The following is a 25,437-nucleotide window of genomic DNA, read 5'->3' on the forward strand; positions in this document are numbered from 1 at the left end:
CCACCAGCCAATGCAGGAGTTGGGAAGGGGGAATCCCCACAGTCTCTGTTAGGGTGACAAGACAGTAAATGTGAAAAATCAGGACAGAGGATGGGGGAGTAATAGGAGCCTATATAAGAAAAAGACCCAAAAATCAGGACTGATCCTATAAAGGCAGGACATCTAGTCACCCTAATCTCTATTGCTCTGTAGCACTCAGTAGGCACAGTTCAGTCTCCTGCCTAGACCGAGTCTGCTTTCCTTCTCTAGAGGATCTCTGTAGAGTAGGAGGGCAGGGGGAACCCAGGCCCACCCTCTACTCTGGGTTCCAACCCAGTGACCTTAATGGTGGCAGCTGTTGGCAGCTTTCCCTTCACCACTGATGCTGCCTTGATTCCCTGGGCCACTTCCCCCATAGTCCCCTTCTCCTAGCTTTACCCTTACCTCAAGGTTCAGCAATGCTTCCTCTCCTCCAACTCTTTCACCTCAGCTCTCCAGAGGGCACTGGAAGGAGAGCTTTTAAACAGTATAAGTGGGACCTTGATTGGTTCCAGCTGTCTCCATTAGCCTAACAGCCTTAATAGGTTAATTGGCATCAGGTGTCTTAATTGGTCTGGAGTAGCCTTTGTTTGACTATCCAGAGGACCTGCTCATTCAGAAGACTGATCAGTCTGCCTTCCAGTCCTTTGAGGCAGTCCCGTTGCCCCGCTTGCTGCTGTGGGGAGGACCCTGCTGGTATGACCTCAGAGGGGAGTGTGAGGCTCCACTTTTTCCACCATTTTTGGGGCCTCCCCTAGCTGGGTTGCTGCTGCCCTTGCTACTGCTTCTGGAGAGCCTGTTACTGCTGCTGAAGCTGGGGAGGGAGTGGAGGAGGCCCTGTTTTGTGGAGGGGGTTTCTAACATCCTTGCTTCTGTGGTGGTAGGTGCCGTTGTAGTGGGGAGCTGGGGGACTGGCGTGGAGCTCTCCCCTTGGTCTGTTCACTCCCCTATTGAACAGTCAGCCTTGTTCTCGGACCACCATTTGGTGGCCGTGAAGGCCTCTCTTACTCCAGAGAGGCCAGGGCTGGCCTATTGGCATTTTAATAACAGCTTGCTGGAAGATGTGGGCTTCGTGGCGTCCTTCTGGGAGTTCTGGCTGGCCTGGCGCGGGCAGAGGCAGGCCTTTCCCTCGGTGCAATGGTGGTGGGATGTGGGGAAGGTTCGTGCTCAGCTCTTCTGCTGTAGCTACACCCGGGGTGCCAGCCCGCGGAGCGATGTGGCAATAGAGCAGTTGGAACGGGAGGTCTTAGAGCTGGAGAGGCGTCTGGCCGCCAGCCCCGGGGATCCATCCCTCTGTGGAGTGTGCCGGGAGAAGTGGGAGGAGCTCTGGACCCTTGACGATCTCCGGGCCTGTGGTGCCTTTGTTCAATCACGCATCCGTTTCCTGCGGGACATGGATCACAGCTCCCACTTCTTCTACGCCCTGGAGAAGAAGACGGGGGTGAGAAAGCACATCCTCTGCCTTTTGGCGGAGGACGGCACCCCTGTCACGGATCCGGTGGAGATGCATGAGAGGGCCAGGGCCTTCTACGCTGGCCTTTTCTCCCCGGATCCAACCGAAGCCGATGCCTGTGCGGTGCTTTGGGACGAACTCCCGGCAGTCAACACGGGCAACCGGGACCGGCTAGCGCTGCCTCTCACTCTGGCAGAGTTCTCGGAAGCCTCCATCTCATGCCCACTAATAAGTCTCCGGGCATGGACGGACTCACAGTGGAGTTCTACCGTATGTTCTGGGATGTCCTTGGCCCGGACCTTGCCATCGTCTGGGCCGAGTCATTGGGGAGTGTCCTCCCTTTGTCATGCAGGCGAGCAGTGTTCACCTTGCTGCCGAAGAACGGGGACCTTCATGACCTTAAAAATTGGCATCCTTTCTCGCTCCTCAGCCCAGACTATAAGGTCGTGGTGAAGGCCCTCTCGCTGTGACTAGGTGGATGTGGTCCATCCTGACCAGACCTACACCGTCCCGGGCCATACCATCTTCAACAATCTTTACTTGGTCCGGGATCTCCTTTAGCTTGGGTATAGGATGGTCTATCATTCGCCCTACTTTCCCTGGATCAGGAGAAGGCATTCAACCGGATGGACCACAAATATCTCCTGGGCACTCTGCAGGCATTTGGCTTTGGGCCTCTTTTCGTGGGTTTTCTCCAGGTGCTGTATGCTTCCGCGGAGTACTTGGTCAGGCTCAACTGGACCCTGACTGCACCTGCCAGCTTCGGGCGAGGAGTGCATCAAGGCTGTCCGCTGTCAGGCCAGTTATATACTCTGGCCATTGAGCCCTTTCTCCGTCTCCTCTGGAAGATGTTGATGGGGATGGTGCTCCGTGAGCCAGGAATGCAGTGGTCCTGTCAGCGTACCGATGACATACTCCTCGTGGTCCAGGACCCAGATGACCTGGTGTGGGTGGAGGCCTGCCAAGCTGTGTACTTGGCGGCCTCCTCCGCCCGGATCAACTGGGTCAAGAGCTCTGGCCTGATGGTCAGGGTGGGTGGCAGGCGAGCTCCTCCACACCCACGCTTCAGGCCATTCAGTGGAGCATTGGTCCGCTGCTCTATCTTGGCATTTATCTTGTTGCCACGCATCTTTCTCCGCTGGAGAACTGGCATGATTTGGAGGGCAGGGGGTTGAGCGGCTGTGGAGGTGGGCAGGACTGCTCCGGTGCCTCTCTCTTCGGGGGGAGGACACTGGTGCTTCATCAGCTAGTCCTATCCATGCTCTGGCACCGGCTCAACACCCTGTGCCCGGCCCCACAGTTCCTGGTCCGGCTCCAGAAGTTAGTTCTGGAGTTCTTTTGGCCAGGACTGTCCTGGGTCTCTGGGGGGGTTTTGCATCTTCCTCTGGAGGAGGGAGGACAGGGCCTGACATGCTTGCGCACGCAGATCCATGTCTTTCGCCTCCAGGTCCTTCAGAGACTCCTTTATGGTGCAGATAGCTCAGCGTGGAGTACATTGGCGCACGCCTTCCTGCGCCGCCTCCAAGGGCTCCGATATGACCAGCAGCTCTTTTATCTCCACCCGAGAGGTCTTCCGCGAGACCTCTCCAAGCTGCCAGTCTTCTACCAGGACCTCCTCCAGACCTGGGAGCTAGTCTTGGCGACCAGGTCCATGGCGGCTACTGGGGGGCAGATTGCCTCATGGATCCCCTGCTACACAATCTCCACCTTCACGTGAAGGTGGCGGAGTCCCCCCTCGGTGCACCAGAGTTTGGTCCTGGCGGAAGCTACCAGGATCTGAGACCTCCTGGACTATGACTGGGGGGACTGGGTGGATTGCTATGTGCTCAGTAGGTGCATGGGGCTCTCCGCCCTTGGCACCTCCTTGTGTGTACTTCGGGAGGTGAGGGCAACCTTATTGCCCACTTCTCGACTTTTCCTCGAGCGGGTCCTGCAAGAGGGTATTGCCCACCCCTTATCCCAGGCCCTCGGGATCTCTTCATTGGGCCTCTGCCCCGTGAGCCTTCGAGACCCCCACCCTTTTGTACCCCGAGCTGGCTGCACGATTTGCAGCCAGTTCTGAACCGTGCCACGGGACCATCTTTACACGTTCGTACTCCACACTCCTCATTTCCCCACCCTCACGTCCCACCCCGATACTAAGTGGTGGGACCTTTTACCAGCTGCAGAGGGTGGAGGACCCCGGTGGGGCTGTATTCCATCCTGGTTCCACGGCCCACCGGGGACATTAGTTGGCAGCTCCTTCATGGAGCCGTGAGCACAGGCGTGTACCTACCGCAGTTCACCCCACTTCCTGACGCTTGCCCTTTTTGCGGTGTGAGGGAGACCCTGGCGCATGTCTATCAGCAGTGCTCCAGGTTGCAGCCCCTCTTCCAGCTCATCCAGAACCTCTTGTTGAGGTTCTGGCTGCACTTTTCCTCGCACCTTTTTCTATATGCTCACCCCATCCATGGCCCCACGAAGTCGTGGGATCACCTCGTCAACCTCCTCCTAGCCATGGCCAAAATGGCCATTTATAACACCAGGGAGAGGAGGTTGGCTGGGGGGTGGGAGGCCTGCGACTGTGGGGCCTGTTTTCGTTCTTTCATCCATTCACACATCCGGGCAGAGTTCCTTTGGGCGGCGTCCGCTGGCTCCTTGGATGCTTTTGAGGAGCAGTGGGCGCTGTCCGGGGTTCTCTGCTTGGTGTGTCCTTCCGGTTCCCTAGTTATGGCCCTTTGACCCCCTACACCTATCCTGTTTTTTTCCTTTGTTGACCCATGACTTGAGGTCTGGGCTCAGTAGCTCCCTCCCAGGCTGGGGGAGAGGCCTTTACCTGTGGGCGGGCAGAAGCCAGGTACTTCCCAGTACCTAATAGGACCACTCTCATGTACTTCTGGTCTGAATCTGTCACATATCACTCCCCCCTTCTCAACACCAAGGGGTTGGGCAAACTTGGGTCATCATGCAATGCACCCGTGACAGGCCATCTGCGTTGCCGTGGCAACTTCCAGCTCTGTGCTGGAACTGGAAGGGTTGGAGGGATAAGAACCATCTGGTCATCCTCACATTTTTTTCCTTGTCTTGCTGCGTCCACTGAAGAGGGGCATGGTTGGTCATGAGAACGAACTCCCTCCCTAGCAGGTAGTATCGCACTGTTTCCATGGCCCATTTAATGGCAAGGCTTTCCCTCTCAACCACCGCATATTTCTGTTCCCTTGGGAGGAGTTTCCTCCTAAGGTAGAGGATAGGGTGGTGGTCTTCTCCGACTATCTGGGATAGAACAGCCCCCAGTCCTACTTCGGATGCGTCTGTCTGCAGGATGAACCCATTAGTGAAGTCTGGGGCTATAAGTACGGGGTCACTGCAGAGGGCTGTCCGCAGATCTGTAAATGCCCTCTCTGCTGCATCAGTCCATCGTACTATCTCAGGTACCCAAGCTTTTATTAGGTCCATCAGGGCACTTGCCCTGGTGGTGAAATGGGGGATAAAGCGTCGATAGTACCCCACTTCCCCCCAAAATGCCTGGACTTATTTCTTGCGAATCGGTCAGGGCCAGTTTTGGATGGCCTCTAGTTTTATTGAGTTGGGGTTTTACTATATCTTGTCCCACAATGTAGCCCAAATATTTAGCCTCTGTTAACCCTATGGTGCACTTGGCGGGGTTTGCAGTAAGGCCAGCACACCTTAGGGTATCTAGGACAGCTTCCACCTTCTCCAGGTGGGTTTCCCAGTCTGAAGTATGAATAACCATATCGTCCAGGAAGGCGGCCGCATAACTGGCATGGGGGTGCAATAGCTTATCCATGAGGTTCTGAAAAATAGATGGGGCCCCATGCAGACCCAACGGGAGGACTGTATATTGAAAGAGACCCTCCAGCGTGGAGAAAGCGGTCTTCTCTTTTGCATCTTCAGCAAGAGGAATCTGCCAATACCCTTTAGTTAAGTCTTCAGTGGTCAGGAACCGGGCATTTCCTAGTCGGTCCACTAACTTGTCTATGTGGGGGATAGGGTACGCATCGAACTGGGACACCTCATTCAGCTGACGAAAGTCATTACAGAACCTCGTGGAGCCATCCGGTTTGGGCACTAGCACAATCGGATGTAGGATTCTTCGATTACCCCTCACTACAGCATTTTCTTTACTTCCGCTCTGATTTCTTCTCTTTTGGCTGCTGGCACCCGGTAGGGCCTCATCGTTACCTTGACCCTGGGGTTTGTATTGATGGGGTGGTATGTCTCAGTTGTTTGACCTGGCCAAGACAATAATACGTCTTGGTTCCAGTTGATCATCTTGGTCACCTCCTCTCTTTGGGCTGGCGTTAAATCGGGAGATACCCTCACCGGCTTGGGGGTTTTGTTCTCCTGTGGTAGGTCCTTTTGGACAACTACACACACTTCTTGGGTATGCCAGGGTTTTAGAAGGTTGATGTGGTACTTGTTCTGGTTTTCTATGTCCCGGTTGTTGTACCTTGTAATTTACCTCTCCTATAGGTTCAACTACTTCATAGGGCCCCTACCATTGGGCCAAGAATTTACTCTCTGCCATGAGTACTAACACCATTACTCGGTTGGAACTACCGTACCTTTGCTTGGCGGCTGTAGTGAGTTTGTATCTTTTTGGGCTTTCTCCAGGTGCTCCCGCACTATGGGGGTGACTTGGGTTATACAGTCTCTCATTTGCAATACATGTTCAACTATATTCTTCCCCGTATTGGGCTTCTCTTCCCAAATCTCCCTGGCTATGTCTAGTATGCCCCGGGGGTGGAGAGAATACAGTGGAGGCTTGGGGAACTTCACGGATGGCAACTATCAGGTAGGGCAACGGTATCCCAGTCCTTTTCATCCCTACTTACCACCTTTCTTATCATGGATTTGAGGGTCCGGTTGAATCTCTCTATCAGACCATCGGTCTGCGGATGGTAAACCGAGGTTCGCAGGGTCTGGACATGGAGCAGAGGTCCTTCATCAGTTTAGACATAAAAGGCGTTCCTTGGTCTGTTAAAATCTCTTTTGGTAGCCCTACCCGGGCAAAAATTTCCACTAGCGCTATGGACTTAGAGGTCGTGTTTCGGAGGGGAATGGCCTCTGGATACTTGGTTGCATAATCCAAGACGACAAGCACATATTGGTGTCCTTGAGTCACCTTTTCTAGAGGTCCCACCAGGTCCATGGCTATTCGCTCAAAGGGAATCTCAGTGATTGATAGGGGTACCAAAGGGGCTCCTGTCTGGTCTGAGTCCTGCTTCCCTTCTCCAGGGAATCTCTGTAGAGTACGGGGGCCAGGGGAACCCAGGTCCGCCCTCTATTCTGGGTTCCAGCCCAGGGACCCTAATGGTGGCAGCTGTTGGCAGCTTTCCCTTCACCACTGACGCTGCCTTGATTCCCTGGGCCACTTCCCCCATGGTCCCCTTTTCCTAGCTTCACCCTTACCTCAGGATTCAGAAATGCTTCCTCTTCTCCAGCTCCTTTCACCTCGGCTCCCCAGAGGGCACTGGAAGGAGAGCTTTTAAACAGTATAAGTGGGACCTTGATTGGTTCCAGCTGTCTCCATTAGCCGAATGGCCTTAACTAGTTAATTGGCATCAGGTGTCTTAATTGGTCTGGAGTAGCTTTTGTTTGGCTATCCAGGAACAGGGACCTGCTCATTCAGAAGGCTGATGTACCTGCCTTCCACCACTCTCTTATATTCTTCTGGTCTGAATCTATCACAGTATATAAAATAATATATTTTGAAATAAAAAAGCTTTTGTTTTGTTTGAGATCAGATTGATGACAAATTTTTGTTTTGTAGGTTGAAAAGATTGGCTGGGCATCGTGGACAAGTGTTCTGGGCTCTTGCTGTGAAGGAATCTGGCCAATAATTGGGGAAGTCACCGATGTAACTGCTTCATGCCTCACCAGTGATAGTAAAGTCTTGGCCACAGGAGATGATTTTGGGTTTGTGAAACTTTTCCGATTCCCTGCTAAAGTAAGTAAGTTTCTAACTGTGGTATTAGAAGACTGGTTAATTAAATTGCTTATGCCAGCACTTACCAAAATTATCACTCCATATACAGCATAATATTGCTCTTACATTTTTTGTCACCATGATCAGTTAAGGAAATAATTATGACATTATAAGTTGTTGTGCATTAAACTGTGAAATATATTTATGCCATCACATAGTTCTTCAATTGTTAATATTATACCATATAAGTGATGTCAGTAGTGCACGTGCTTATAGTATTTTAACATGAAGTTTCACAACTGCTACACAGTACTAAACCTCTGTGTTTAATATTGTTATGCACAGTTCTCCTTTGAGTGGTTGCTCATGTTCATTCCAGTGTAGGTGTGTGCTAGCCACGAGCACCGCTGCCCAAAAGTTTTTCCCCTCAGTGGTATCCATCGAGTCAGCTCTTGTACTCCCTGGAGTCATGTGCTTATGATGCCGGTAGAAAGGGCCTCGCAGCGCCCTCAGTTCCTTCTTACTGCCCGTGACAGTTGCTGGAACTACTTCGTCCTTGTGTTCACAAATACTCCTCAGCAGATTTTGTTTCTAATTTGTTGTGTATAGTTACCATTATTATAGTTAAGTTTTAGTTGTTAGAACAGTTGTTAGGTTAATGAACCCCAAGTTGCGGGGTTAGTCACTGCCTGGCACCGGGATATGCCTCAGTTTCTGAGGTTTAAGCCTTGTGGTTCTTGCCACAAGCCTATGCCGGTGAGCAACCCCCATTCCAGCTGCATTAAGTGCCTGGGGGAAGCTCGTGTGCAGGAGCGCTGCAAGATCTGCAAGAACTTCATGCCCCGCACCAAAAAAGATGGGGACAAGAGACTTAAGTTTATTCTTATTGAGGCAGCTCTCTGTCCTCCCTCGGAGCCAAGTCCCTCGGACTCAGCACCAAGTACTTCAGCTTCTTTCAGAAGTGCCCCAGCGACTATTAGGACTTTGTGCCGGTCTCCGTCCCCGGCACCGAGAAGGGACATTGCTTCTGCCTCTCGGGAGCCTCGTCACCATCTGTCATCTCCAGGGCCGAAGAAGGCCAAGGACTCTCAGCACTGCTCTTCATCACTGGTGCTGAAAAAGATGGACAGAAGTCAATCCCCAACCCCCAGGTCACAGAGAGACTCTAGTAGAGTGCAACCCGTGCCAGGCCACTCTGAGATCTCTAGAGCAGGGGTCAGCAACCTTTCAGAAGTGGTGTGCCAAGTCTTCATTTATTCACTGTAATTTAAGGTTTCGCGTGCCAGTAATACATTTTAACGTTTTTAGAAGGTCTCTCACTATAAGTCTATATTGTATAACTAAACTATTGTTGTATATAAAGTAAATAAGGTTTTTAAAACGTTTAAGAAGCTTTATTAAGGGGGGAGGGATAGCTCAATGGTTTGAGCATTGGCCTGCTAAACCCAGGGTTGTGTGTTCAATCCTTGAGGGGGCCATTTAGGGATCTGGGGCAAAAATCTGTCTGAGGTTTGGTCCTGCTTTGAGCAGGGGGTTGGACTAGATGACCTTCTGAGGTCCCTTCGAACCCTGATATTCTATGATCCCTATGATGATTTAAAATTAAATTAAAATGCAGATCTTATCAGTTTAGTGTGATCCTTGCCCTTGCTTTTCCTTGCTGAGTTTTCCAATGTCTGGCACGTATTTGGATACTTTAAGCTGCACAGAGGCTTCTGAGTGATCAGTTGTTAACTGGTTCCGATTAGGACAGATTTCCTATGTGAAAATATATGGATCCAAATACTGAAAGTATTGCAAACGAAATTTTCTTCAAACAGTAAAATTTCACTGCCAGAGACGTCCAGCAGGTCAGAATAGAGACCCCATGATCTCTCTCGGTAGCTTCAGTTGCACTCCGCAGATCTCCAAACTTTGATGCCCACAATTCTGAGCTTTTTAACTGAATGAGCTGCATTTCGAAATCTTCAGCACCCATCCACTGAAATACAGACAAATCCAAGTCGCTTTCGTTGAACTTTTCAGATTTAATTAGAAAAGAAAGCATTGGGCCAAATCACTGGAAATCTTGAAATGTGTCAAAAATTTCAGATTCCAGTTCTTGAATGTACATGCCAATCTCATTGACACTGACAGTGCAACGTCTCGATAGCTCTTTTATGTGTTGGAAGTAGTGGAAAGTCGAAGTTCGAATATCCCAAGAAAAAACTGCTAGTTTTACAACAAATGCTTTCCAGGTTTCATAAAGATCCAGAACCGTTTGCCCTGCACCCTGGAGACAGAGGTTGAGCTCGTTTAGGTGAGCGGGACCTCACGAGCTCCTTTTTATCCAAGAAGTGTAGTTGCTCCTAAGGTTGGGAGCTGTGAAGGAGGTTCCACAGGAGCTAAGGAGCCAGGGGTCCTATTCCAGTTATTTCCTAATCCTGAAGGCCAACAGCAGTCTCAGACCAATTCTAGACCTGCAGAAGCTCAAGAAGTTCATGAAGAGACTGAAGTTCTGCATGGTCTCCTTGGCCTCTCTCATCCCCTCCTTGGATCCCCTCAATTTGAAGGATTCTTATTTTCGTATTGCAGTCTTTCAGGGACACAGAAGGTTCCTCAGATTTATCGTGAATCATGTGCACTACCAGTTTGCAGTGCTTCCATTTGGCCTATCAGTGGTCCTTTGGGTGTTTACGAAGTGCATGGCAGTCATCACGGTCTTCCTGGGGAAACAAGGGGTTCAGGTCTACCCTTACCTCACCGACTGACTGATCAAAGGTTGGACTGAGGCCCAGGTGGAGACAAATGTAAAGTTAATACAGTCAACTTTCCAGGACTTCGGCCTGTTAATAAATACCCAGAAGTCTACCCTTTCCCTGGTTTAAAGGATAGAATTTATTGGTGCAATCCTCGACTTGGTCAAAGTCAGAGCCTTCTTCCCAGAAGCCCAGTTCCAAGAGCTAGGGGCACTTATGGAAAGTCATCACCAGGACAAAGTACCTAATACTCCTGGGCCACATGGTATCATGCACCTATGTGTTGCAGCAAGTGAGACTACAGCTCCGACCTCTTCAGGCTTGGTTGGCATCGGTATATGCACCGGGCCAACACTGCTTGGACACAGTAGTCACACTTCACCCATCAGTGATTGCTTCCTTTCTTCAGTGGCTGGACCTGCTGCCAGTGTATGCTGGAGTCCCGTTCTTGAGACCCCATCTATCAGTGTCTCTCATCATAGACACTTTGGCGATGGGCTGGGGAGCCCTCAGAACTCAGGTCTTCTGGTCTTCAGAGGAGTTCGTGTTACATATCAACGTCAGGGAGCACAGTGCAGTTTGCCTAGCCTGCCAGGCATTCCAAAACCATTTGGAGGGCAAGTGCATGTCGATCCTCACAGACAACATGACAGCAATGTTTTATATAAACAGGCAGGGTAGGGTATGCTCCTCTCACTTGTGTCAGGAAGCTCACCTGTGGGAATTCTGCATAGCCCACTCGATCCACCTCGAGGCCTCCTATCTGCTGGGGTCACAAAATGAGCAGCAGATCATCTCAGTCCTTCTGCAGTCACCACAAGTAGTCCATCCATCCAGACATTGTGAAACACATCTTCCAGAAGTGGGGGACTCCCCACATCAACCTGTTCATGATGAGGCACAACAGGAAGTGTCTTCAGTTCTGCTCCTTCCTCGGCCACAGCCCAGGGTCACTTGCAGACTCTTTTCTCCTCCCTTGGATGGACCATCTCTTCTATGCATTTCCTCCCATCCCTCTCATACACAAGGTCTTGCTATAGATCAGAAGGGACAGGACGTGTCTTATCCTGATAACCTCAGCTTGGCCACATCAGCACTGGTTCAGCACCCTCCTGGACCTCTCAGTTGAAGCGCCATTCCATCTGCCTTCATTTCCAGACCTGATCTCCCAGGACCATGGCCATCTACCTCATCCAAACCTCAAGTCCCTTCATCTCATGGCCTGGAAGCTCCAAGGCTGAACCCCACAGAGCTAGCATGCTCAGGACAGTTCGTGAGGTGTTTTTAGGGAGCAGAAAACCCTCCACTAGAGCCACTTATCTGGCAAAGTGGAAAAGATTCTTGATTTGGTCTGCACTAAAGGGTATTTCTCCTACACAGTCAACACTGTCTTTCATTTTGGACTGCTTGCTCTACTTGAAACAACAAAGCCTATCTGTGTCATCTATCAGGGTCCAACTAGTGGCAGTCTTGGCTTTTCACCCATGGGTGAATGGGTGTTCTGTTTTCTTGAACTCCATCTGGGATTGTTTCCTCAAAGGCCTGGAGAGATTATACCCCCCTGGTACAATAGCTTCTCCCCTAGGACCTCAACCTGGTGTTGGCACGGCTGACAGGACTCCCGTTTGAACCGCTGGCAACGTGCTTTCTGCTCTGCCTATCCTGGAAGGTAGCCTTCCTGGTGGCCATTACTAGAGCCCTGTGTGGATACAAAAAATTTTCCGGCGGTGGTGCTTGGGGCGAGCACACACGTACACTGGAATAGACATGAGCAACATATCTCAAAGAACAACAGTTACAGAAGGTTAGTAACCAGGTTTTTTATATTTAATTCAAACATTTGTTTTTTTTCCTTCCTTACTAAAATCAATATTTGGTGAAAGATTCTTGAACACTAATGCAATAAATCAGTGTTTCCCAAACTTGGGACGCCACTTGTGTTGGGAAAGCCTCTGGCGGGCCGGGCCAGTTTGTTTAGGGTCCGGCCGATTGCGGCTCCCACTGGCGGCGGTTCGCTGCTCCAGGCCAATGGGAGCTGCTGGAAGTGGTGCAGGCCGAGGGACATACTGGCTGCCGCTTCCAGCAGCCCCTATTGGTCTGGAGCAGCGAACCGCAGCCAGTGGGAGCAGTGATCGGCCGAACCTGCAGATGGAGAGGTAAACAAACCGGCCCGGCCCGCCAGGAGCTTTCCCTACACAAGCGGCGTTTCAGGTTTGGGAAACGCTGCAATAAATTATTGAAAAAGATATATTAGAATTGGAAAAAATACAGAGAAGGGAAACAAAAATGATTAGGCATATGGAACAGCTTCCATATGAGAGATTTTAAAAGGACTGGGACTGTTCAGCTTAGAAAAGGTATGACTAAGGGGAGATATGATAGAGGTGTATAAAATCATGAATGGTGTGGAGAAGGTGAATAGGAAAGTGTTATTTACCTCTTCACATAACACAAGAACCGCGGCTCACCCAATGAAATTAATAGGCAGCAGGTTTAAAACAAACATAAGGAAGTACTTCTTCACACAATGCACAGTCAACCTGTGGAACTCATTTGCTAGGGGATATTGTGAAGGCCAAAAATATAACTGGGTTCAAAAAAGAATTAGATAAATTCCTGGAGAATGGGTCCATCAACGGCAATTAGCTAAGATGGTCGGGTACTCAACCTCATGCTCCAGATATCCCTAAACTGCTGGCTGCCAGAAGCTGGCACTGAACATGGATCATTTGATAATTGCCTTGTTCTGTTTCATTCCATCTGAAGCATCTAGCACTGGCTGCTGTCAGAAGACACAATACTGGGTTAGATGGACCATTGCTCTGAGTCAATATTGTCATTCCTATGTTCTTATTGTAAATTGCAGTGACTTTGCTCTTCGTTTTCTTAACCAGAGCCCCACTGGAAATGCAGATCTGGTTTATATTTCACCAAGTTGCTGGATGATTAAGGAATTCGTCAAATTATATAATACAGAATAAATGCAAAACTATTTTAAAGCATATGCTTTTAAAAGGTTAAGGATATAGTAGTGGATAAAAATGTCTTCTATTAGCAGCTCATTTTAATTTTATTTAGAAGAGTTGATTAAACTTTTGTCTTTTTCATATTTAGGGAAAGTTTGGAAAATTTAAGAGGTATGTGGCCCATAGTACGCATGTAACAAATGTTCGTTGGACTCATGAGGACAGTTTGTTGGTCACTGTCGGTGGGGCAGACACCTCTCTAATGCTGTGGACCTATGAGATGGAGGGACATCGAGAGAGCAGGCAGTGTGATAGTGAAGAATCTGATCTAGATTCTGAGGAAGATGGAGGTCAGTAATATTCTTAAGAAATACTAGTGTAAGGCCTGGTCTACACTGGGGGGGATCGATCTAAGGTTAAGCAACTTCAGCTACGTGAATAACGTAGCTGAAGTCGATGTATTTAGATCGACTTACCATGGTGTCTTCACAGCGGTGAGTTGACTGCTGCCGCACCCCCGTCAACTCTGCCTGCGCCTCTCACCGGGCTGGAGTAAAGAAGTGGATGGGAGAGCACTCGGGGATTGATTTATCGCATCTAGACTAGACGCGATAAGTCTATCCCCGCTGGATCAATCGCTGCATGCCGATCCGGCCGGTAGTGAAGACATACCCTAAGAGAGCAATTCTTGTTTCTTTTAGAAAAACTGCCAATTTAGAAATAAAAATATTTATATAGCTATTTTTATCCAAAGATCACAAACTACTTTAGAGACATTAATTAAACTTTATAGCATCCTGTATGAGGTACAGACCAATAAATATAGTCATGGGGAAACTGATAGATTAAGTGGTTTGCCCAAGACCACAAAACTATTCAGTGTCTGAGTCTGTGGAACAGAACCCAAGAACTTGCTCTAGCCACAACACAACACTAGAAATTGCATGGGTAGATTTGGTGTACCAGCAGAATCTAACTGCCAGAAACCTATATAAATGTTAAAATCAATAAATAATTATATTAAAGAAGTCAGCAAAATAAAGTTAATGTTTAAATATCATTTATTTTAAAAATGATGAAGAAAAGGATGTATATGGCTGTTGAAATCTACATCATGAATGAATCTGGTTGTCTTGAGGTTTTCTAAAAAGCCTTTGTCTGTTGTATGTGTAGTAGCCTGAAATATGCTCATGTTAGTATTGCGGGCCACCTTATCATAAAATCCTAAAATGAACAGGAGTAACAACATTTAATCACATTACATAGAACTAAATATCAGTTCTTCCTGCAATACTGAATGTGTGTGTTATAAAGGGTTCCTATTCAAATCATAGTTCAGGAGTTTGTTCTCAGGCAGGGGTGCTCAAGATTTTCCCAAGGTTGTCAGTACCTTTTCTGTGCTCCCAAGTGAGTTTTGCTTGCCTCTGTTCAGGGCCAGCTCCAGGGTTTTGGCCGCCCCAAGCAGCCAAACAAAACAAAAACAAACAAACAAAAGCCGCGATCGCAATCTGTGGCGGCAATTCGGCGGGAGGTCCTTCACTCCGAGCAGAAGTGAGGGACCGTCCGCCGAATTGCTGCCGAACAACTGGACGTGCCGCCCCTCTCCGAAGTGGCCGCCCCAAGCACCTGCTTGGTAAGCTGGTGCCTGGAGCCGGCCCTGCCTCTGTTACATTCAAGAGAATGAATCACAATCTTCAGATACTCCTAAACTATCACTAGCAGATTTGGCTTTTTTATCCCTAAATATTAGATTCTTCTGAAGGCAATTTAACTTTGTTGGCATTGAAATACATCAGATCACACCAAATAGGCATTTTAAAACATTAATTGGGGAGGATTCTCCTGGACTCCTCCCCTGCTTCTTAAACAGGTCTTAGTTTCTGTGTTGCAAATCTGTCACCATCTTGTAGGCTGCTCAGAAGACTTTGGCTATTTGGCAGCTGTCTACATAAATACAGAGAAAAAACACAGCCAGAGCCTAAGCATTTGGATCAGACTCAGCAAGTTTGGAGGTGAGAGAGACACTATTTTGGTTACAGTTAATTTGTGTTTGATAGGCAGCTGGAATTTTTGAATCAGATCGTAAGGAACCCCAGCCTCAAGAATTTGGAGAACAGTTTGTATAGCAAACTATTATGTTTGCCCCAGTCCAAAAAAGTAATTTATCTTGGCATCATAATTTTATTTCTAAAGCTGATCATAGAGGCTCTAGGCGCTGAGCTAACAGTTAAAATACATGCATAAAACAGCACAAAACCTAAACAATATAATATTAAAACGTCAAAAAGGTATAATTTTAAACATAACCTTTGCCAGTGTGACACATACATCAACAACTAAACTACTCTTCTGTGGGACCTGTGATTTTTAAAATGTTTGACAAGTCTTGATCTGATCAGACAAAAGGATTCTGAGGTGTGTGTGTGTGTGTGTGTGTCTAAAATGAGACTTGGTAACAAATCTGGGTCCAATTCACTTAAATTGACATTTCACTTCAGTAAGTTGTGCAGGCACTGGCCCACCACTTTTTATTTTTCTGTTATTTTCTGGTGAGACAGATATCTAAACTAACCATACTACAGTGGTCCCCAAACTTTTTACCGCTCGCCCCCCTTACTCCTAGCCACATCCCTCTTTTCCCCCTCCCTCTCGCCCTCCAGGGCCAGGAGCAGGGCCACAGCTCCGGAAGGTGGGGACGTGGACAGAGGGAAGGGGGCTGGAAGGAGGCGCGGGGCCAGAAGCAGAGCTCGGTGGTGCTCCCTTCCCACCCCCTGTGGGAGCTAGCCCGGCCCCAGTCACGCCCCCCAACATTCCTCCGCATCCCCCCACAGGGGTACACCCAACAGTTTGGGGGCCCCTGCTGTACTACCATCTTGGAAATGCTTGAGATTACAATTACAAAGAAACTACAACAAAGAGCAATCATTCACAGACCATAAGTGCAAGAGAAAAATTCAGACATTCCCAATATCTCTCTGCCAGCCTAAGAAATCATGACATTACAAGGACTTCCTCTATAGCAGTTCATACAGCTGCTAACCAAGCCATAGGGATAATCTTCCCAGTCACGCTTCTCCCATGACATGCCCTTTATTTGAACTTGATATCAAGTCGACCATAACGTTTACAAGTTTAGGGGAATAGCTGTGCAAAAACATTAAAACAGGCAGCATAGAAATAACTATACATAATCTAAGTCAGTGGTCTCCAAACTTTTTTGATCGTGCACCCCATCAGTAAAAAAAATTTGAGCACGCACCCACTGCCGCGTCGGCTCTACCATTTTTGCTGAAGCAAAAAAAAAAAAAGCCGCTTGGACTCCTGCCCAGACTCTTGCCTGAACTGACAAAGCCAAAAAAAATAAAGCGCTCCTCCTACTGCGCACCCCCAAGGATCCTCTTGCGCACCCCACTTTGGAGACCACTGATCTAAGTAATTTAGTTTTACATCTTTATTTGCCTCTTAATTAGCAGACAATTGCAGGTTTGGCATGGAAGACCCTATAGCAGTGGTGGGCAACCTGCGGCCCATCAGAGTAATCTGATTGTGGTCCGCGAGACATTTTGCTGATGTTGACCATCCACAGGCACAGCCCCCCGCAGCTCCCACTGGTTGCAGAATGGGGAACTGCGGCCACTGGGAGCTGCGGGGGGCCGTGCCTGCAGATGCTCAACATCAGCAAATTGTCTCACAGCCCGCAATCAGATTACCCTGATGGGCTACGTGCAGCCTGCGAGGGCCGCAGGCTGCCCGCCGCTGCCCTATGGTGGTTGAAATTACTGCCCTTTGAAATTCTTCTATGTTGTCTTTCCACATTTTAAAGAATGCATTGCATTTTTTCCTACTGATATTTTTAAATGACTCTTGTTGACCCTCTCTTTATCTTTTAATCACTTCTTTTTTTAAAGTGGACTCCCTAATTTATTTTTGAGTTTGTATTTTAAGAAGGTGGTATGCAGTGGTGTTGTAGCCGTGTTGATCCCAGGATATTGGAGAGACAAGAAGAGCTCTGTGTAAGCTTAAAATCTTGTCTCTCTCACCAACAGAAGTTGGTCCAATAAATGATATTACCTCAACCACCTTGTCTGTCTAAGAAGGTGGTATTTAATTACATGTATATTGTATTACTTTTTATTTGATTGCCTAGTGCTCTGGCAGAAGGGATGCTTCAGAAATAAAATAATTATTTATTTTTCACTTCCTATTTCTCTTAGTCCTTTTTACTATATTGATTTTATTAGGTTATGACAGTGATGTGACACGAGAAAATGAAATTAATTACACCATCAAAGCCTTATCAACAAACATCAGACCAATGTTTGGAATTAAGCCTCATCTGCAACAAAAGGAGCCATCACTAGATGAAAGGTAAGTTCTAAATTGGAGTTATATGTAGCTAAGAAAAGTAGCAGATATATTTTATAATAAAACATAATTACATTGATGCATTGAATGCATAAAGAGAGCTAACACATTTTAAATCAGTACAGCTTTTGAAACATCTTTGACCAGACAATTATTTACATCTAGATCATGCCTCCATTTTTCTAAATGGAGGGAATTTAAAAAAATGCATAAATGCCCTGTGCAAATGATAACATTTGAGGAATTTCTTGGATAATATGGTCATTTGCCTCTGTTCTTCTTCGAGTGATTGCTCATGTGTATTCCACAATAGGTGTGCGTGCTCACCACGTGCACCGGTGCCGGAAGTTTTTCCCCTAGCAGTACCTGTATGAGGGGAACACCCCTGTGACCCCTGCAGTGGTGCCTGCCTGGCGTGGTATAAGGGGAGCTGCTCGCTCCCCGCACCCTCAGTTCCTTCTTGCCACCAGTGAAGGTGCATCGGAACTGCTCTGCTCCAGCTTTGCTGTAGCTTGTTCCCAGAACTGTTCGTTTGTTCGGCGTTAGTACCTGAAGTTAGTTAGCTGTTTAGTTAGTTTAGTCAGTGAACCCGGGCCGGGGCATGCCCTGCACCCCCGGGTTTAAGTCATGCGGCTCTTGTAGGCGTTCTATGCCAAGAAGTGACCCTCACGCAGCCTGTTTGCGCTGCTTGGGAGAAACCCATATCAGCGAAAGGTGCAAGATTTGCATGTTGTTTAAGCCTCAGACCAAAAGAGAAAGGGACATTAGGCTCCGGGCCATCCTGATGGAGTTGGTGCTGACTCCGAACTGGCACCACGGCGTGGGTACGCGGCGATCCTCCAGTGCCATCAACCAGCTGGCACCACTCCCCATTAATGGGGAACGCCAAGAGAGCCAGGAAGACTCCCTCTTCGCAGCGGCACCGAGGGAAGTCTTGGACAGAGGCTAGGCCCATGTCGGGCAGTCCTTGATCCCCACCGGGCCCCAGGCCTCCAACTCAAGTTGAGCAGAGTAGTCCGTCCCCTTCGGGACAGACATCTCCAGATGTCTGGATGCCGTCCACGCCTGAAGCCTTCCAGGCAGCCTGGGACGTCATGTCCATGCCGGTGCCCGGAGCGCTGCCGATGTCGGCCCCGCGCTCCAGAGGCAAACCACCGCTGGGATCTCCACAGTCGCCTCCGGCCCGGTACCAGTCTCAGTTGAGGGAATGTTCCCGACGCCGATCACCGCCCAGCGACCACTTGGGGCAGAGTCCAGGTGGATTGCCCTCGACGCCGACCAGACTGTCTGGCTGGGTCCTGTCCGTCCGGGTCTCGCGGCACCGCTCATCCTCAAGGAGCGAATATTGATGGGAATATTGCCGTCGATCCTCCTCTTGGAGAGGGCACCACAGTCGGTCACGGCACGGTCGTCGATGCTGTTCCCACTCGGACTCCCACTCCAAGTCTCCGCCAAGACATCGCAGCCCTGGGCATCGATCACCAGCATCTCGCCATCGCGGGTCCACCCCTCTTGGCCATTCGAGGAGCAGCTATTACCGTTGGTACCGGTCCTCCACGTCTAGATCGCACTTCCGTGGCTGTTGTAGATCCTGGCACCGCCACTCCTCCCGGTCCAGAGACAGCAGCAGATCTTACGCCAGCCTGGTCTCCATTCGTAGCAGTCCTTTGATGGGCCAGGCCAGCTGACCCGGACAGCCGGCCCCACCGGTGCCAAAGCAGGTGCAGTGGCACCAAGCGTCAGGGCCGGCCCAATGGTACCAGTGGGCACCGTGGCCTCCGGCGCAGCCCCCGGTGGGAGGTCGCTCGGTGGCTGGAGCTTCGGAAGCACCGTCAGCCTCCCTCTCCAGATCCCCGAGAAAGGAGTCGGGAGGATGTACGTCCTCGGCACGGTGCCTGGAGTCCGACCAGGTGGTGGACCCTCCGGTGCTGGTCGACACCCAGAGCACTGCACTGGCCTCTTTGCCCCACCCAAAGGAGGCGATTGCAGCCCCACCACCCTCCATCCCGCAGGAGAACTTCAGGGCCCACCAAGAACTCTTAAAGAGGGTGGCAGCAAGCCTACACCTCCAGGCAGAGGAGATGGAGGAGCCCTCGGACTCCCTGTTTTAACATATTGTCCCTATCGGCACCAGGTAGGGTGACCTTACCTCTCCATGAAGGGGTGGCTAAGATTTCAAATGCCCTGTGGCAAACACCGGCCTCGTTGGTCCCAATCTCTAAAAAGGCGGAACGCAAGTACTTTGTACCCACTAAGGGGCATGAGTACTTCTATACCCACCTGGCACCCAACTTCTTGGTAGTCAAGTCGGTCAACCACAGGGAACAGCAGGGTCAGCCAGCCCCAACCCCAAAGAACAAAGACTCTCGGAGACTGGACTCTTTCGGAGGGAAAATTTATTCATCTTCGAGCTTCCAGTTACGAGTGGCAAACCATCAGGCTCTCCTGGGCTGGTACAAATTCAATCTGTGGGGCTCCCTGCCTAAGTTTGAGGACTCCCTCCAGGAGCATGATAGGAATGAGCTAGTGGAGGAAGGGGCAGCGGCTGCTAGGGCATCCCTGCAGGCAGCCTCGGATGCTGCGGACACGGCCGAATGATCAATGGCCTTTGTGGTAAAAGTTGAATTCAGGCACTCAAAAATAAGGATATACCATAATTAAGATTATCCATGCAACTTAATTTGGACCCCTTGTCAAAAGTACAAATACAATAAATTCTACAGCATTGTAAACAAAGTGCTGATCCAGCCCCCAATGAAGTCAGTGTGAAGATTCTCGTGACTTCAATGGACATTGGATCAAGGCCTAAAAGGTTAGGACCAAAACCTTCTAAATAGGGAGGCTGGAGGAGTAATGGAGACTGAATTTGATTCACCTTATTCATTTTCATTTTTTAGCCCAGATTTCTGCTAATATATTACTGCAATTCTGTTCTGTTCAAAACAATTTAAAAATTTTCTTAAATATATACTAATTTTTGTTTTCTCTTTCTTCATTTTTCCCTTTTTGCTTCCTGTGTAGGCAAGGGGTAGTAAGGTAAGTTTTCTTATCTTTATAATAATCCAAGATAAAGCGTTTTTATTACAAAGCTTTGAAAAGTAGAGTTGTACATTGACACAGCAATGAATGTTTAAAATAAGGTGCATTATGCAACATACTGTTTATTAAAATGGCAGATTGTTACTGGGCAGTGAAGGGATTAGAGGACAAATAAAGAGCTAAGTACACAGTGTGAGTAGCTGGGCTGGGCATGAGGTAGAAAAGCATGGAGTCAGGAGGACAAGTCTTCCCTCTTCCTTCTGGTTGAAGAACAGTTCTTCTGAGGTTACTTCAGTCCAATGGCTGAAGTAACCTCTATGGACCTTTCATGCAAACCCCTGTGAGCGAGAGAGATGTAGAATCCATGCTGTGTTATGTACCCTGCCAAATACAACCCATGTCTGCCCGCTCCCACCCTTTGAGTGAAACCAGGATCCACATTGCACATGAGGAGGTTGAACCCCTTGCATGCCTGCCTGGCCCCCACTTGCACAGTGGAAGCATAGTGCTTCTGTTGCTAAGGGCTCCTCTGCCGTATTGGAGAGAGCTGCATTGTCTCTTAGTACACTATTCCCATTAACACTATTTTGTTCTTGTTTCTGAGTATTCTTATGAAGGGAAAGCCAGTATTTCTCACTGAACTCCAGAACATATTGGAAAGAAAGCAGACCATACCTGCTCATTGCTGTGATAGTGCTCAGAAAGTATATAGTATACATCCCGATGCAAGGGTTTACAGTGCAGTCTTTTTGCATAAAGAGTTAATGAAGATCGTTCCTTTGATATTTTCCATTTGTTCACTTACATTTCAGTTGAGTATACAATATACATCAAACAACAGGGGGTCTCTGATAGTCTGTGGTATGAGTAAATTTGATACATCTGCCTAAGTATTACAAAAAAGTTTAAAATATCACCTGTAAACATATTTCTTGTTTTTACACCAGCTTTGACTAAATATACTCATAGGACCACAGAGATGTACTGAAGTAAAGTTGTGCTTCTGAGGGGTGGATGTCCCCCATTTAATATATATATTTTAAAACTTGTGTGTAAACAAAACATTATATCTTAGAAGTTATCTTAACCTTTTTAATACATAGTGCAGCAAGATTAAATTTTTATATAGGGTAGAGAAAAATGAATATTACCAGGTAATGGAGGTATAAGACTATGTACATCTGTGATATAGGTATTATGACATTAAGTGCAATACTCAAGATGTTTGTGATGGTAACTATGCCTGAGTTTTCTTTCTGGTCTCATGCATCATTTTCTTATGTTGTGCTCCTTATATTTAGTAGATAAAAGTAATATAATTTTGTTTTACCTGCATAATTAATAATGTTTTGGCTTAACTGTTTTATTTCACCTTTGGGGAACAGTTCCTCTGTTTTCCCCCACAGGGTAAATGAGATTTTTGCAACTTTGTGGTGACTTTTCTACTACCTGTGGTGACAATCTTGTATAGGCATTTAATATTAAAAGGAAGATGATTCTACAGCTGTTTTTGAAGCTTTAAATATTTGGGACTATTTGTTCCCCTGCAGTGCAAGGGAACAAAAGGACAAAAACTAGAAAGAAAAGGGGTTTAAAGGTGTATGGAAGGGGTGGCTGGCCACATGCTGTGCTCCAACCTCATAGCATAATTGCCTGCTGTCCTGCTGTATAATTCCCATTGCAGAAGAGCAAGACAGGGAAAAAGTGGAATGGTCTGGTGGAACAGCTGCTTTATATGGCTTGTCTCTCAATGGAAATGGGTCCAAAAAAATTGGAAGGTGCAGCTGCTCTGAGCAGCATTAACTCATGCTATCAACTGTATGACCCCCTGAAGAGGAGTTCCTGGCCACTAATGACAATATATCAGGCAGGGGAGACAATGGCAACACAACAACTGTACCGTCTATTCTTTTGTTCTGGGGATGGCAAGGAGAAGTGTGGCACCAAGAGCCACAACTGCATATGGCTTGAAATCTTTGGGGTCTTTGCTATTAATTCCTGTGTGTCTTTGGCTGATGCAAGTAACTTTGGGTACTACCCCTTACCTCCTCCACAATGTCACTTACGCAACAGTGTGACAAGGAAATGTGGTGATATTTTGGTTTTCCAAGAGCTGATAAACTTATAAGGTAAGTATTCTCTTACTATGCAGTTTTATGTAAGGAAAGCATGTGACCCTTCATTTTCACTGGAAACTCCTTATTTGGATATAGTAGGTGCCCTAGTAGGCATTTTCAATGAAAATGCAGTTTTGAAATATTCAGAAATGGAAATGGAGAATTTTTTCTTTCTTAGTCCTGAATTCAAACTAACATGAGATAAAAATTATCATACAGTTGGGTAAAGTTAATTTACATAGTATCCTATAAAGTCTGAGAGCTTAAGGGAGTTAGATTCCCAGGTCCTATTGAAAGTTGGTGGAAGTTGTGTGATTAACTCCTTTTGATCTCTTTGACTGTGTCATCCTTAATTGCTCTGAAGGTTGATATTAAAAGTAGAAATTTCTGACCTGATGATTTTTTACAGAATATGTGGGTGTTAGAACTCAGGGGTTTGGTTCAGCCTATTACAGAGTTAGAGGTCAGTTGCAAAGTGTGAATACAGATCTGAATTTCCAGAAAATTTAGGGAGAAATTGGATGCAGTGTTTTGTTTTGGACCCATTTCTAATCAAGTCATGTTATTCTCTTGTGAAACAAAGTGTTTTCACATAGCTATGACTTATAGTTTGTATTGGTATGTTTATTGTATCCATTATTTAGAATGATGAAATGCTATGGACTGTAAGGCAACACTCACATGTGACATTTGAATGATTTATATTTTCTAAGGTGTGTGCATCATTTACCTATCTTTTCTTTGTGGCATTTTTATATATTTGATGGGTCACAAAAGACTGGGAAACCATGTTTAATGACAAGCCTTTTCTAAATGTTTCTCTCTTTTCATCTGTATTGTTGGGTTGTTTTGTATATTTGACTGGACATGTTTTTGTAAGAGAGAAAGTTTGGGGTTTTAGGAAAGTTATAGAACAGCTCATCATAAGAATGGAAGTGTGAAATCAAGGGAGAATTGCCCAGTTTGCATAATGCAATGAGCAGTATGCACAAATCGGACCAGTTAAAGTGCTATAAAAAAGCACTGTTATTTTCTTGAAACTTAAGGCCAAGAATTTCAAAAGCGATCAGTGATTTTGGGTGCCTCCATTTTTGGATGCCCAAACTGAGATCCCTTTAAGGGGCCTGATTTTCAGAAAGTATTGATCATTGTATCCACCCGAAAATCAGGCCCCTTTAAGGTGTCTCAAATTGGGCATCCAAAATCATTAGCCACTTTTGAAAATTGTCGCCAATGTGTATTTCTCTGAAGTGACTCTTAAAGAATGGCTTCCTTAGGTTCCATGATTGTCTCTCAGTTTACAAGTAAAAAGGTACCAGGCAACCCTGAAGATTCAACATGAAATATGTAAGTCAAGTAGGATATTTTTTTTCCTGAGTCATGTGTCATCCCCAGTAATAAATATTTTTCTACAAGGTGGCCTATTGTTGAAGGCATTAGCCGACCCCCCTAAGAACTGTGAACCTTCCAGAAAAGTAGTGTTTGTTAGGACTATATGAGCACTCCCACATAGCTCAGAATGTTAAGAGCTGAAGTTGTAAGAGAAGTGAGGTCATCAGTAGCTTCAGTTCCTTCCTTTCCAACTACTGATTCTGGGACCAGCCACTATTATCAAGCTTCAGTCTGGCAAACACTGTGGGACCAGTTCTGAGGTTGATCAGATGATGAGGTCAGCACTATTGTCTGTGTCTGATGGTGGGGTATCCTTAGTGCCAGGGATTTAGATGATCTCTCTTCTCAGCCATGAACTGCATACTGCTATTTGTGTGAGTTCCCCACTGTCAGAGTGTCTCAGCACTGGGGGAGTCTCCAGCTAAGCCATCTCCTGTCAGTGCTGAATTTTCCTCCCAGTGCTATGTCCCATGTTTAGTGAAGTCTGTTTACTCTCTCCCTGCTGTCAAGCAAAAGGGCAAACAGAAGCTGATCCCAGATAGGATCTGCACCAGGGAACTTATTTCCATTGTGGAGGAAAAAGAAACTGCTATGGATATAGAGGGTACATCAATCATTGAAGGTCTGGGTTCTGAAGATACTTCTGATCTTTCATGGATGGCAATTCCCAGGATTCTGTCTGGTTGTCCCTACTTTGGAGACAGTGTAGTCTCCCAGTGATGATGCCCCTTTTGTCTGTCTTTAATTAGGTATATATGCTATAATGGTGCAGGGCATATGTGAGCACTTCATGAACATTAATTCTTCTTCAAGTGCTTGCTCATCTTGATTCCATTGTAGGTGTGCACACGCCCACGTGCGCGGTCATCAGAGATTTTTGCCTTAGCGGTATCCATAAGGCTGGCTGTGGCGCCCCCTTGAGTGCCACATCATGCACTTGGATATCAAGCACCGCCGTTCCTACTCCCTTTCAGTTCCTTCTTACCGCCCGAGGTCATCAGTCAGAACATCTTTCCTTGCTTGGAAAGGGCTAGCAGTTTTGTCATCTTGGACTTGTGCCTTAAATCCTTGTATATAGTTATTCTTAGTAGTTAATGTTAAGTACCTGTTAATAGCTTAGTTGTTAGTAGTAAAGGTCCCAGCAGGGACTTTGCCCCTGTAGGACATGGCCCGATCTCTGGGTTTCAAGTCCTGCACAGAGTGTAACAGGCCTATGCCTGTTAGTGACCCTCATGACAGTTGTCTCAAGTGCTTGCGGGAGGCACACACATCAAAGACAAGTGCTATATCTGTAAGAACTTTTGGCCCTGCACGCAAAAAGAGTGGGATATTCAACGCCGAGGTCTCCTTATGGAGTCTGCCCTCTGTCTGGTGTCCGAGCCATCTCGGCACGACTTGCTGAGCACCTTAGCGTTGGTGA

General features: G+C 47.4%; 1 protein-coding gene across 6 annotated transcripts in view; it reads left to right on the top strand.

Annotated features, from left to right (window-relative positions):
* Positions 1-25,437, top strand: part of EML5 (EMAP like 5) — a 290,414-nt gene that overhangs the window by 196,302 nt on the left and 68,675 nt on the right. For all 6 annotated transcript variants that reach the window (XM_034768124.1, XM_034768125.1, XM_034768126.1 and 3 more), the window contains 4 exons: positions 7,245-7,421; positions 13,253-13,454; positions 17,346-17,472; positions 20,491-20,505. In XM_034768124.1, the coding sequence (XP_034624015.1) occupies positions 7,245-7,421; positions 13,253-13,454; positions 17,346-17,472; positions 20,491-20,505 (521 nt within the window). The remainder of the gene's footprint in view (positions 1-7,244; positions 7,422-13,252; positions 13,455-17,345; positions 17,473-20,490; positions 20,506-25,437) is intronic.

Source organism: Trachemys scripta, chromosome 4 (assembly GCF_013100865.1).
Source record: "Trachemys scripta elegans isolate TJP31775 chromosome 4, CAS_Tse_1.0, whole genome shotgun sequence".
Classification (NCBI taxonomy): Eukaryota; Metazoa; Chordata; order Testudines; family Emydidae; genus Trachemys; species Trachemys scripta.